At 35.4% G+C, this 14,789-nt stretch overlaps 1 protein-coding gene across 1 annotated transcript; it reads left to right on the forward strand.

Moving 5' to 3' along the window:
* The first annotated feature begins 2,599 nt into the window (after positions 1-2,599).
* On the forward strand, positions 2,600-14,259 carry pgpep1 (pyroglutamyl-peptidase I). Its single transcript, XM_077221746.1, has 5 exons — positions 2,600-2,760; positions 3,978-4,030; positions 6,085-6,201; positions 8,164-8,396; positions 12,044-14,259. Exons 1-5 carry the CDS (start codon positions 2,730-2,732, stop codon positions 12,234-12,236), a joined length of 627 nt encoding a protein of 208 aa, XP_077077861.1. The 5' UTR covers positions 2,600-2,729; the 3' UTR covers positions 12,237-14,259.
* The last annotated feature ends 530 nt before the right edge of the window (positions 14,260-14,789 follow it).

Consider the following 14,789-nt stretch of genomic DNA (forward strand, 5'->3'; position numbering starts at 1 on the left):
GCTGGGCAGGACCAGCGGCAAAGAGGGCCTTGAACTGGGCAGGACCAGCGGCAAAGAGGGCCTTGAACTGGGCAGGACCAGCGGCAAAGAGGGCCTTGAGCTGGGCAGGACCAGCGGCAAAGAGGGCCTTGAGCTGGGCAGGACCAGCGGCAAAGAGGGCCTTGAGCTGGGCAGGACCAGCGGCAAAGAGGGCCTTGAGCTGGGCAGGACCAGCGGCAAAGAGGGCCTTGAGCTGGGCAGGACCAGCGGCAAAGAGGGCCTTGAGCTGGGCAGGACCAGCGGCAAAGAGGGCCTTGAGCTGGGCAGGACCAGCGGCAAAGAGGGCCTTGAGCTGGGCAGGACCAGCGGCAAAGAGGGCCTTGAGCTGGGCAGGAACAGCGGCAAAGAGGGCCTTGAGCTGGGCAGGACCAGCGGCAAAGAGGGCCTTGAGCTGGGCAGGACCAGCGGCAAAGAGGGCCTTGAGCTGGGCAGGACCAGCGGCAAAGAGGGCCTTGAGCTGGGCAGGACCAGCGGCAAAGAGGGCCTTGAGCTGGGCAGGACCAGCGGCAAAGAGGGCCTTGAGCTGGGCAGGACCAGCGGCAAAGAGGGCCTTGAGCTGGGCAGGACCAGCGGCAAAGAGGGCCTTGAGCTGGGCAGGACCAGCGGCAAAGAGGGCCTTGAGCTGGGCAGGACCAGCGGCGAAGAGGGCCTCGGCTCTGGCTTGACGTGGTTGACGTGAAGCTCTGGCTGGACGTGGCTGACGTGAAGCTCTGGCTGGACGTGGCTGACGTGAAGCTCTGGCTGGACGTGGCTGACGTGAAGCTCTGGCTGGACGAGAAAATCCAGCTGGGCGTTGAGGTCAGATGATGACCTGACGTACCGTGGGAGGAAGCTCTCCAGACATCGGGAGAGTGCCTCTCTCCAGTCCAGACCGGATAAATCGGGGAGCTCCCTCGGGTTGACCTCCTTGGCCCCCAGCCGGTAACACAATTTGATTGCCTCGTCCCCCAGGGAGCAGGAGGCAGCAAGTGAAGCAAACCAGGTGTACTGGAAAAAATCTTGGCTATTCAGGGCCAAGGCCGCGGTCTGTCCAGCGAACTCCCGGGTCATGCTGGGGAGATCAGACGAGATCCGTGCTGCTGGATTCATTTTGGTCAGTCGTTCTGTAATGATGCAGCAAGGACGAAGCAGAGAGAAATCCAAATGCAGCTAATTTAATAAAATAACAGGTGAAACAAAGGAACACGGCACTCAGGACAGGAACACTGAAGCAACAACAACGACCGACAAACCACAACTGAAACACAGAGGTATAAATAGACAGGCAAACAAGCTAGACAAGATAACAAGGGGGCGTGGCTAATCAGAAACACATGGGAACAATGATCAGACTATTAACAAGACACATGGCAAACAGGGAATCACATGACAGACAAGAACAAGGAACAAGACACAAAACCCCACCGTGACAATTTGTGCCTCACTTCCTGTGTTTAGCATCATCTCAGGGCCTGAAGGAACTTCTGCTGGTTAAGTATAAACCATGTATAAACATCACAATGGGAAGCTATTCTTTTAAAGATACAGGGACTGGCTAAAACAAACAGGTTTGGACCAGATGTCAGTAATGGGTGTTGGCACACATGTCTAAACCACCAATGACTCCACAATAAAGCAAGTCCATGCATGCTTTATTGATTTATGTTTAGGCAAAGATTATTCTAAAGGGCGACAATAATTATTTTGCAGAATTAAATGCCATTTTGTTCCTGCCTAACTTTATTTAACAGGACTGTAAAGTGCATGGTAAAGTTCAACTAGATAGAAAAGTTTGTCAAGACAGAAAGTTTGAAGGAGTTTAAAAGCTTGAAGTTTTTCAGTTTGAAGTAGTTTGAAGTTAGAGTTAGACATAAAGTCTAAACTTTATGCCTAAACATAAAGTTAGAAGGCAATAGTACAGTCTATCAGTCTAAATCAGGCTAGCAACATGTTAAAACATGCTAGCAATGTGCTAAATCCTGCTAGCAATGTGTTAAAACATGTTAACAATATGCTAATTAACAATGTTTAAAATCCTGTTAACACATTTAAATCATGTTAGAAGCATTCTAGCAATGTAATAATTCATGTAGTATACAATAGCATGTTTTAGCATGTTACTACATGATTTAGCAAGATAAATAGAACAACAGAGACAGACAGATAGATAGATAGATAGATAGATAGATAGATAGATAGATAGATAGATAGATAGATAGATAGATACATAGATAGATAGATAGATAGATAGATAGATAGATAGATAGATAGATAGATAGATAGATAGATAGATAGATAGATAGATAGATAGATAGATGTTTCAATTAGAATTTTGACAGTTGGAGTTTGAACAGTCTTGGCTCATTTGTCAATGGGATTTTTATGTATTTATTTTTTAAGTAGTTATCGTCTTGGCAACATAGTTATTAAGATAATAAACAAGCGTACAACTTATATATAATCATCTTCAATGATTTATATAAAGTGGCGATAGTTTTATTTATTTATATTTGTATATTTAGTAACTGATTCCCGAGGGTAAGTACAGCCAGATCAACAGGTGGCGCTGTTGTGCACCGTTACCCCTGATCTCAGTTCAGACAGAGAGGAAGAGTCCTTGATCATGATGTTTGTTTATTATGTCAGTTTGTGAAGATCTCATCTGATGGTCATTCTTCTGTTCTTGATCGAAACTCGCTTGTTTGTCAGTGATGGATGAGAAGAAGACGGTGATCGTGACAGGTAAACTGTGATGAAAGTCTCTGTAGCGGAAAACGGAATGTTTTTGATGGATCATGTGGTTTTTGTTTCAGTTTTAAGAGTTTTTCTAGAAACAGATGAGTCCTCGTCTCTTTTGTTTTCTTTTTTTTCTTGTCTTGTCTTTTCATGTCTTGTCTAGTCTTGTCTTATCTGTGTCCATGTATTTTACTATTACTGTCTATGTTGCTCTTTTTTTTTCATTTACCATGATAATACAAAGTTTAATTTTCAATTTTTATATTTACCATAGTACTGTTTTGGGACGTCTACCATGTTCGATTATGTTTGTTTGGACATTTACCACAATACTTTACTATGGCATTCTTTGAAGTGTTTGAGGTCAGGGTTATTTCAGTATTGTTTATATTATATTATTATAATATATTTTATTTATATTAATTGTTGTTTTATAAATGATCAATAATTTTTAGTATTTTTTTATTTCAGTTTTAGTTTTTATTTATTTGTTGCTTTAAGTTAAACATATTTCAATTAGTCAAGGCAACATTTCTGATTTTAGTTAGTTTAGATTTTTTTCATCTAATATTTCTATTTAGTTCCAGCTTTATATAAATTAACAAATAGTTTAATAGCTTTATGATAATCATCCTGTTTGTTGTATATGATGTATGTACTGTAGTATAATCATTCAGTACTATAATATATTAAAGTAAAAGGAATTCACATCTGATTTCCATCATCATTGCAGATTTAAATACTACTTTTCCCCTGATGGAGCTGATAAAAATATGCAGTTACTTATTAAATTCAGACTTAGACTCTGGACTGCAGGGTTTAGATTCTGCTGACTCCAGCTTGTCCTGAAAGCATGTTGGGTTTAAAGGGTGTAACGGCTATAAAATAGAAGTTGATGATAAGTCATCGGAAGCTGAGAGGTCTTGTTTCACTCTTAATATTGAGTAATAATTACTGGCTGATTGCACATTATTTCGCCGATCATACGGCTAATTACTAAACAAATACATTGCCATGAAATATTGATTTGATTCAAAATGTTCTTCATTTCTTCTTCAACTGTTACTCAGTTTAGTGTCATTATTCAAAATGTTTGAATAGATTGACACCATTAACCAGTCAGAATCAAGTATATATATATATATATATATATATATATATATATATATATATATAAGACAGTTACATATGCCATATGGTTGTGTTTCTCTGTGTTTCTGCAGGTTTTGGACCGTTTGGTGAACATGCGGTCAATGCCAGCTGGGTGGCAGTACAGGTATAATATTTGCACCTGTAGAAAATAAGCAGATCAAATCAATTATGAACTATGATCTGTATTTATGCTTGTTTATGCATGACTTCAGCATAACTGTAAACTTCAATTCAATATAACTTAACTTCTGTTTTCTGTCAGTGATGAGTGTATCAAAGTAATGTCCATATGGCATTATTCATATGTTATGTGGTTAGTTAATGTCATGTATTGAGTAAAACAGACAGAATCAATGTATTAGGCAGCAGTTAACAAATATTAATGATTGCTAGATAAGAATCAGTTCTTGAGTCTTTGCAAGCATTGGCGGTCTGAAATCTTCACAAAGGTTGAATCTAATTTGTATACAGAAAGCACAGGTGACATCTTTTTAAAGTTCAACTTTTATGCTATTTTAAAGGTATGGAAGTAAAATAATGCCAAATGTTTTTGAAACAAAAAAGCCTGTTGAATTGCACTACTTGAAAAAAATATGCATTGCATTAACCATGCTTGTATTTTAATGCTTTGTATTTTTAGGGCTTTGATGTCCTGAAATTCAACATGGTTGAATATTTAAGCTGTGAATATTTCAATTCAAAACATTTCAAACACATTTGCATTATTACAAATTCAATAATCCATATTCACCTTTCATATTTTACTTCCAAAATATTCAAAGTGTTCACTTTGAGACATTTGGCATTATTTTACTTCCATATAAAGGTTCCAAATTTTTTTTAAAGTCTCCTACAACAGGTTTACATGCATTCAAGATCAGAAACACTTGAATGTTCTCATAATAAACACTGCAGAATCAGCTCTTTTATCACAGTGTCTGAAACGGTTCAATCAAGGATTCGGTCTCTCTAAACTCCGCCTTTCCGAAAGCCTGCTCTGCTCTGATTGGTCAGATGGTCCAGTCTGTTGTGATTGGTCGACCGCTTACAGCACATGTCAGAAACTAAATGCTCAATACCATATCTGAATTTCAGCTCTTCCTCAGCTCTTGATACACAGTGATAAGAACAGTAACGATTGCGTCAGTTTTACCTTATCAATCTCGTTAAAGTGGATTTTCTCAGATACAACTACAGTGTTTGAGGGCGGAGCAAAGCAGACGCTGTTCACCAGCAGCCAATGGGGGGACATTATGCAAATTAGTTACAAACCTATGTAGGTTCAGTACGAAGTCAAGTCACCTTTATTTATATAGCGCTTTTTACAATACTGATTGTTACAAACCAGCTTTACAGAGATAATAGGAAAACAATGTTGTAATAATATTGTTAAATATAAAATTAAATGTCCCCAACATTTAATAAGTAAAACTGGAATTACTGACGACTCGTTTCAGCTGTTCAGAATCGCTTCTTTCTTTTGGGAGACAATAACTCAATTTATCTGGACTTTGATCTTTGAAACTTTACAGACATTTTACATTCACAAACAGCTTTATTACACACTACGTGAAAGTTATTATCCCAAAAAGCACAATGGCCACTTAAATCAAAACTTTTTGAAAAAATAGTCAAATCCATTGGATATTAGATTTCATCATATGGAAAAGGATATAACAGAAGTCAATGGGTAATTGCCAGTGTTCTGGAAATCCGTTTACAATTCCAGTTAACTTTAAACTTATTGCTAAACTAAATAAACTACATAAAAGTAAGTACAGTAATATCTGAAAAAGCAATAGGGGCACTTTAACAACTCAATTATCTCTTTAATTCTGAAACAATCCGCTTCTCCGAAGTTTCTCATGAGAAAAAGACCATAGTAGTCTCACGTGTGTACATTTCAGTGTTTCAGAAGGTCTCAACAATGTCTCAAACTATGCTCCATATTGATAATATGCAAAGTTTGCAATCGATAATCAAATATCTCAAACGTTTCTCATTAAATGTTCTGAGCCGCTGTCTAAATACTGAATGTCTGTCGACTCATTTAGGTACATTTTTGTTCTTCAGGAATCTCAGGAGAAACTTTTGAGACAAAGTTGATACTTTAATAAGTTGATACTGTATAAGATGAGAAGCAGTAACATTTTCTTCTGTGAAATTTCCTCTTCTCAGGAGCTGGAGAAACTGGGTTTGGGTGACGAAATAAACCTTCATGTTGCTGAAGTTCCTGTGGAGTATCAGGCCGTCCAAAGTCTTCTACCGTCTTTATGGAAACAGCACCTCCCACAAGTAGCGTAACTATACCTGTCCGAAAATCACACATGCTCGCGCTAAAAAACCTAAAACGTTTTCTCATAACTGCATGTTTGTGTTGTTTCAAATGAGTTTATATCTGTATAAACGAGTGCTATCAAATAGATGAATCACATCTAACATAAACGTTTGTTTTTAGAGTGTCTGTGTGTGTGTGTGCGTATGGGTGTGTGTGTGTGTGTGTGTGTGTGTGTGTGTGTGTGTGTGTGTGTGTGTGTGTGTGTGTGTGTGTGTGTGTGTGTGTTAATTTAATCCAAATTTAAAAAAGGGAGAGCGCACTTCTTGTGTTTTTTTTAAGTTTGCACCTCTTAATATCCTTATAGATTCTGGTTCTTAACAAACTTTTTTTTTTTTTAAGGCCCAACATGTTTCATTTCCAGAGATATGGGGATCTCAGTTCACTCCATGAGTAAATTAATCAATTGTACACATTTTTAGAGGGCGAAACCCAAATATTGGTCACTTTGCATAAAGCTGAGACTTTTTTTTTTTTAAAAGAGGAATATTTTTTGCAAAGTTTATTTAAATAGCCTAAGTAATAAATTACTGGTTTATATGCGGATCTCTTGGCTCACGGGGCTGGTTCAGCGCAAAGATCACGTGATCATATATGGTAACGCTAGTACAAGGATGTTAGCATAGTATAAAATTCGGACACTGCGTTAATTATTTAATGCATTAAACCACAGACATTTTTGACAGCCCTATTAAAGGCACAATATGTAATATTTTTGTATTAAAATATCCAAAAACTACTAGAACAATGTTATATACAAGTGAAAATCGAAAAATTTAAATATTTTGCAACAGTTCATGCATTTCAGTAATTCAAATTAAAAGGTGAAACTAATATTTTTAGTATATATAACTATATACATATGCATGATTATACTTTTCAGAGGGCCGACATTTCTGTATTTAAAATCCTTTTTTTAATTGATTTCATTTAATATTCAAATTTTCTGAGATTTTGAATTTGGAGTTTTCATAAGCTTTAAGTCATAATCATCAAAATTATAACTTTTGCACGATATTCTAATTTTTCAAGTTTCACCTGTATTTTTTAGACTTGTGTACTTACATTATCCCAGATGTTTCCAATAATGTTTAAATCCAGATAAATAAGCAGTTTTAACCAGGACACTAATTAATGAAATTAATTATTTTGAATTCATTAAAGCACACAAATAATTAAACATTTTTGACAGCTCTGTTAAAGGGGTGGTTGATAATGATTTCACTTTTCTAACTTTAGTTAGTGTGTAATGTTGCTGTTTGAGCATAAACAACACGTGCAAAGTTACAACGCTCAAAGTTCAAAGCAAAGGGAGATATTTTCTTTTAAAGAAATTGCTTTTTAAGGACTACAACAAACGGCTGGTAGGGACTACACGAGCTTCCTCACCGGTTAGTGACATCACTAACCCTAAACTTTACATAAACCCCGCCCCTTGAACATGATTTATAGATTATCAAGACAGAATCTGCTGATCAATGTCTAGAAGATAACAACACACCAGCTACATAAATTCATCAACTAACCATTCAGAAATGTTACTCTACATGTTGTCACTTCTTCTCGAGTCTCTCCATCTTTCATCCTCTGGTTTGAACATAAAAGGCTAAACTAATGTCTGTGAGGTAAAAGGACACAAGCTGTTTCAGCTCCGCCCCCTGTGCCGGGAGCAGCAGCTCATTTGCATTTAAAGGGACAGACACAAAAACGGTGTGTTTTTGCTCACTCTCAAAAAGTGACAAATTTAACATGCTATATAAAAATATCTGTGGGGTATTTTGAGCTGAAACTTCACATACACACTCAGGGGACATCAGAGATTTATTTTACATCTTGTGAAAAGGGCGTTATACCACCCCTTTAAGAACACATTTTATAAAAAAAACAAAAAAGCTTATTATTTTCTTTCTGCTTTTTCAAAGTTAGTTGTCCACGTTGGAGTTTCGGGGATGGCCACCACAGTAACACTCGAACAGTGTGGTCATAACCAGGGTTACATGCGCCTGGACAACTGCCGGTTCTGTCCCGAGTCCCTCAGCTGTATGGAGGGAGGACCCGACTGCATTCATTCTGTCATAGACATGGACACGGTCTGTAAGAGAGTCAACTCCTCTGGGCTTGGGGTCTCTGTGTCTGTATCGAAGGACGCCGGCAGGTATGGACGTTTCTCTAACACACACTAAAATGCTCTTTTAAAGAGGACCTGTTATTCTTTTTTCCATGGTTATCTTTCTTTAGTGTGTGATGTTGCTATCTGAGAATGAAAAAGCTTCTCTATATCAGTGTCAGTGTTTCTGAACTCCTGAAACGCCTCCATTGTGGTCTTGAGTTTCTTCCGGGAACGAACACGTCACAATATTCCTCATTTAAATAATTAATGCACAGAATAAAGGGGCGGGGCCTGGTTGAGTTAGTTAGTAGTGTGTTGAAACTGGCGGATATGAAAAGGGGCGGGACATTTCCCAAACACACTCAAAGCGCTCGACCAATCACAACACACTGCTCCAGCCGACCAATCAGAGCACAGTGTGCTTTTCAGAAGGAGGGGCTTCATGGAGACAGGAAGTAAACGGAGCGTTGCTGACAGAATATGAGGCAACAATGCAGAATATGAGGATAAAAATCAACATTCAAGCAGGAAAAAACTAAATCAAGACTGTAAGAATGACATATGTGCATAAGTTTACTTGATACCTTGCAGAATTTCTAAAACGTAAATAATTTTAACAAAATAAAGAAGAATCATAAAAATTGCATGTGATATTTGCATATTGCATATATTTCACTTACCAACAATAACAAATGTTTATATATAGTCAACAAGACATTTTTTTTAAATCGTGCTGTTGCTAGATTCTTAAAACTGTGTCATTGCCAAATAAAAAAACATGCCATTTTTATGATTTTTCTTAAAATTATTACGATTTTTCAGATTCTGCAAGGTATATGTAAACTTATGACCACAAATTTTGTACTGTATGTTTTCATTGTATTTTATCTACGTTTACATGGACACATTTTGTTTCAATCGGAATAAAATCATTAGAACGCTAAATAAGTTGATCAGGTTTATATGTCACAAGCTTCAAATTTGATTTGATCTTTTGATCTTTTCAAATATAGAGCTGTTACTGCATTATAACCAGCCTCCTACCATTGCTTCTTATTAATATTAATCAGATTTAATATTTATCTATTTTGGGTCCTAATTAGAAGACGACAAGCACATTTATCATTAATCAGATCCGTGGATGAGAGACCGAAGCAAGGACTTTACTGCAGCACTTCACAGATGGCAAGTGAAAGGAGGATTTTAGATTGACACGACAATATATTTAACAAGTCATAATTCATTACACCATTTCTGTCTTTGCATACGCACAGAACTTTCCAGTTTCGGTTTTCAATCCGATTGTTTAAACCACCCTTTACAATCTGAAAATAATTTCAATTGGAATTGGCCGATTCATTCTCACTTTTTTTATTCCAACTGTGCTACTAGTGCGATTTACAAACGGATTATTAGGTTTTATGCAAACGCAGCTAATGAAAATAGCTGACTTTAATGGCATTTTACTTCTGTAATCTTACTTATTTCTAAGTAACAAAGTATATTCATTAAGTCAATATATGCATTTAGCCCAAAAAATTGCTAAAAACTAAGCTTTTAATTGTCTTAACCACAAATTATTGGTCAGGAAAATCGAAAATTTAAGTATATGCACTACTTTAAAAGCCATTGCTGTCTCAGAAAAACATCAAAGCCAGATTAATTTTTTTGGCAGAATATTGGAAGTTGTGTGTGGAGTGATGAATTGCATGGTGAAATCAGAAATATAATAATAAATGCGTCTCTATAGTGGTGAAGCATGAAGGAAGAGTGTCTATTTAGCTACTGGAACTGATGAGCTACTTCACTGTGAAAAGTCATTTAACGCTTTGAAGCACAGGAGAATATTGCAGAACGGCTTGCTTCCCACAAATGCAAATTTGTTATCTAAACTAAAGGGGAATGATCAGATGTTATTTTTCAACAAGACAATGCTCCTGCCCAAACTGCAAAGACAGCCAAGAAGTGGCTCATGTTTTAGTCAGAGTCCAGATTTGAACCCTTTAGTGAATATTTGATTTCGCATTAAACTCAAACTAACTGGGAGACATTTTTTAACTTCTCAAAGCCATTAACATAGAGTGGAAAAACACCAACTCTTCTTCCTGTAAATAAACTGTCTGCAATTTGGGGAAGGTGATTATGTGCTAACTTACTTTATCTACGGTAAATGTGCAATTCTTGCTAATTTCCCGACCAGTGATTTGTGATTTAAAATGGTTAAAGCGATAGTTTACTTAAAAAGTTAAATTCTGTCATCATTTACTCACACTAAAGTCGTTCCAAACCTGTATGAGTTGGTAACACTTTACAATAAGGTTCATTAGTTAACATTTATGTATTTACTTGCATGAACTAAACATGAGCAATACATTTGTTACTGTGTTTGTTAATCTATGTTAATGTTTGTTGATAAAAATAAAGCTGTTCATTGTTTGTTCATGTTAGTTCACAGTGCATTATCTAATGTTAACAATATTTTAAATGTTGAAATTAACATTAACAAAGACTAATACGTGCAGTTCATTATTAGTTCATGCTAACTAATGAACCTTATTGTAAAGTGTTACCTATGAGTTTTATTCTTCTGCTGAACACAAAAGAAGATATTTTGATTTTTGAAGAATATGGGTAACCAAATTTGACTTCCATAGTATTTTCCTTACTATGGAAGTCCATAAACTGTTTGGTTACCCATATTCTTCAAAAATCAAAATATCTTCTTTTGTGTTAAGCAGAAGAGAGAAACTACAGGTTTGGAACAACTTGAGGGTGAGTAAATGATTATAGATTTTTTATTTTTGGGTGAACCGTCCCTTTAAGACCATTAAAAGACCACTAAATATTTTACCATTTTTGTCTTGGCTCAATTTCTTTTGCACAAGAATGTAAAGTGGGCCTTGATTTGATCCATCTGGGATTAATTGGATGGTGAAGTGTGAGCCTGAGGACTCTTGTAAATGTTGTGAATCCAGCCATCTGACTCAAGTTTTGGATCAGGGGTTTATAAAAAAAAAAAATACCCGGTAACACTTTCTTTTACAGTGTTACATATGTTTCATGTAGTTACTATAGTAATAACTATTAATTATGCATAATTACATGCAACTAACCCCAAACCAAACCAAATCCTAACCCTTTAGTAACTACATGTAGTTGCTTATTATTACTCAGTACTTAAATGTATACACTGCTGTTCAAAAGTTTATAATGGTGAAATATTATTTCGATGTAAAACAGCTGTTTTCTATGTGAATATATAGTAAAGTGTAATTTATTCCTGTGATCAAAGCTGAATTTTCAGCATCATTACTCCAGTCTTCAGTGTCACATGATCCTTCAGAAATCACTATAATATGATGATTTGATGCTCATGAAACATTTATGATTATTATCACAGTTGAAAACAGTTGTGCTGCTTCATATTTTTGTGCAAACCGTGATTAATTTTTTTCAGGATTCTTTGAAGGTTCAAGAGAAAAGCATTTAATTAAAAAATAAATATTTTGCATTATTATAAACGTCTTTACTGTCACTTTTGATCAATTTAATGCGTCCTTTCTGAAGAAAAGTGTTAAATTTCTTTAAAAAAAAACATGTTGACCCCAAACTTTTGAACGGTACTGTAATTACAGTGTAACAAAGACACCTTAAAATAAAGCGTAACCAAATCCCCCATCCTGTTTTCTCAGGTATCTGTGTGACTACACCTACTACACGTCTCTGTTTCTGGGCGACGGCAGATCTGCGTTTGTCCATGTTCCTCCTCTGGGAAAACCGTACAGCGCAGAAGATCTCGCTCGCGCCCTCAGAGCCGTCGTTCTGGAGATGCTTGAACTGATGGAGCAAAACAAGGGGAAGAAACACTGTCTCCACGACCAGTGAGAGTCTCACACACTCTTGTTTGGATTCAAGAGTTCATGCACATTTGAAGACTTCGATATCTTAGCTTGTGTGCTACGAACACGGGAATCGACTCGTGTGCTAAACTCAACGCTGCAGCCGGGCTCAAATCATTAAGAAAGCACTTTAATGGGGTATACTTGAAACATGCAGAGATTCGGTATTATGCATAAAACAGACGTCATTAGTGTGAAGACCATGTATGTCTTGCAGCTAAATTTTCGAAAATAATTAATTTAAACACTTTCTCTCACCGTCTTGTTTTTATATTAGTTATTTAACAGATTAAGTGCTAACACTTTACAATAAGGTTTCATTCGCTAACATTAGGTTACTAACATGAACAATACGTCTATAGCATTTATTAATCTTAGTTGATACATTTTTAAGCTCAAATGTTGAATTTTTAAATGCACTGTGAACTAACATGAGCATCGTTATTAACTAACATGAACAAAGATAATAAATGCTGGAAATATTTAGTGCTTATTGTTAGTTAATGCATTAACTAATGTTAACAAACCTTATTGAAAAGTGTTACCAATTAAGTATGTATGTAGTTTTATTAAGACTTTCGAATCAGGGTTTTTATAGTTAAAAAAACTAAAAACATCATTTAAAATATTGATAAACTAATACTGTTTTAAACTTAACTCTTATCATTTGCAGCTTTCAAAAATACCCCAAACACACACTTGGCAGGGAGTATAAGCATCCCAGTTTATTTGATCACAGACTACAGACCAGGTGGAAAAGCTGGTTTACAATTATAACAAAGTAAAAACAATGTTTTGGCTGCTGGACAGTGATATAAAGACATAATAACTATGTCTGTCTGGTTATTAAAGTGCCAAAGTGAGTTACCAGACTTTTAGGATACAAGCATCAAACCTAACTGTACAATCCAAATGTGTTTTTCACCATTTTAATCCTTTTATGTACAGGGTCCCACATAAAGACTCGTAAATCTGATGCCTTTTGAGTAATCCAATGTCTAATGCTATCAGTGCTAGCTGTGAAGACATCAGCGGTTTGGCTTTTGTTAATTATACAAAATGTGAAGTCGTGATGTCTGTCTTCTCTCAGTGGACATTGTTTGAGATTTTCTTCTTATATTGCTTTCTTACTCTTTGCAAAATGCTGGAATTTTGGACTATGTAGAATTTTGGTCCAAACTAAAAGAACTCTTTAATCTGCTAATTGACGGTTAATTACATTACATTGCATTAAATTTTACACTGCATTGCATTAAATTACATTACATTACATTGCACATTGTATTGCATTGCATTAAATTACATTATTACATTGCATTAAATTATTACATTGCATTATACATTGCATTGCATTACATTATACATTGCATTAAATTACATTATACATTGCATGACATTATAAATTGCATTAAATGATTACATTATATATTGCATTAAATTATTACATTACATTATACATTACATTGCATTGCATTACATTACATTATACATCGCATTAAATTTCATTATACATTGCATGACATTATACATTGCATTAAATTATTACATTACATTATACATCACATTGCATTGCATTACATTATACATCGCATTAAATTACATTATACATTGCATTACATTTTACATTGCATTGCATTGCATTACATTATACATCGCATTAAATTACATTATACATTGCATTACATTTTACATTACATTGCATTGCATTACATTATAATGGCTAAGTTTTTACTGGAATTTGAGTGATTATTTACAACATACTGAACCACACAGATAATGCTGTGAATCTTCATTATTTAAATGTTGCCTAAAAACACTGTTATTTTCAGCATTTCCTTTTTTCCACTGATAAGTTTTATTGTATTAAGTGTTCTGACATCTGTTCAAGTATATACATTAATATTCCCACATTCTGGTGGACGCCGTTGTGTTTCCTCTTTATGTTTGTGTTTCCTTATTCTTCCACTTTTTTTATAAACTGTAGCTCTTAATAAATGATTTCTGCCTTATTTAATTGTTTTTTTATCTTAAATTCATAAAATGGATGTGAATTTTTACATTACATTTTAATATAGGAAAAAGTATGAGATCACTAGTGAAAATGTGTTTTGCATTTTCTAAAATGTTGCATTATCAATTTTATTATCAGCATATCATATTATAAATATATAGGCCTATTAAGTATATGTACAATGAAAGTGTGCATTAAGAGGTCAAAATATTTCAGGTTTTTCACTCTTTATTCACCTTTTGATGTTATCTGAAGTCAGATATATAAAAACACAAATATTCAATAATTACAAATACTAAAGGTTATTCAATATTATTAGGTCGTTAAAAAGTAATGCATAATATATATAAAACGATTTATAATTTTTAATAATATTTCAGGACACTGCCCATTCACATAGTATATTATACTGTCTTTATTTTGTCTTGCAAAACCAAAATATTTTGCGCAAGGCAAGTTTATTATAGCACATTTCATACATTATGGTAATTCAAAGTGCTTTACACAGAAAGGAATTAAAATAATCAC

This window comes from Siphateles boraxobius, unplaced genomic scaffold, assembly GCF_051911475.1.
Source record: "Siphateles boraxobius isolate OS27281-9 unplaced genomic scaffold, OSU_SipBor_1 86, whole genome shotgun sequence".
Lineage (NCBI taxonomy): Eukaryota > Metazoa > Chordata > Actinopteri > Cypriniformes > Leuciscidae > Siphateles > Siphateles boraxobius.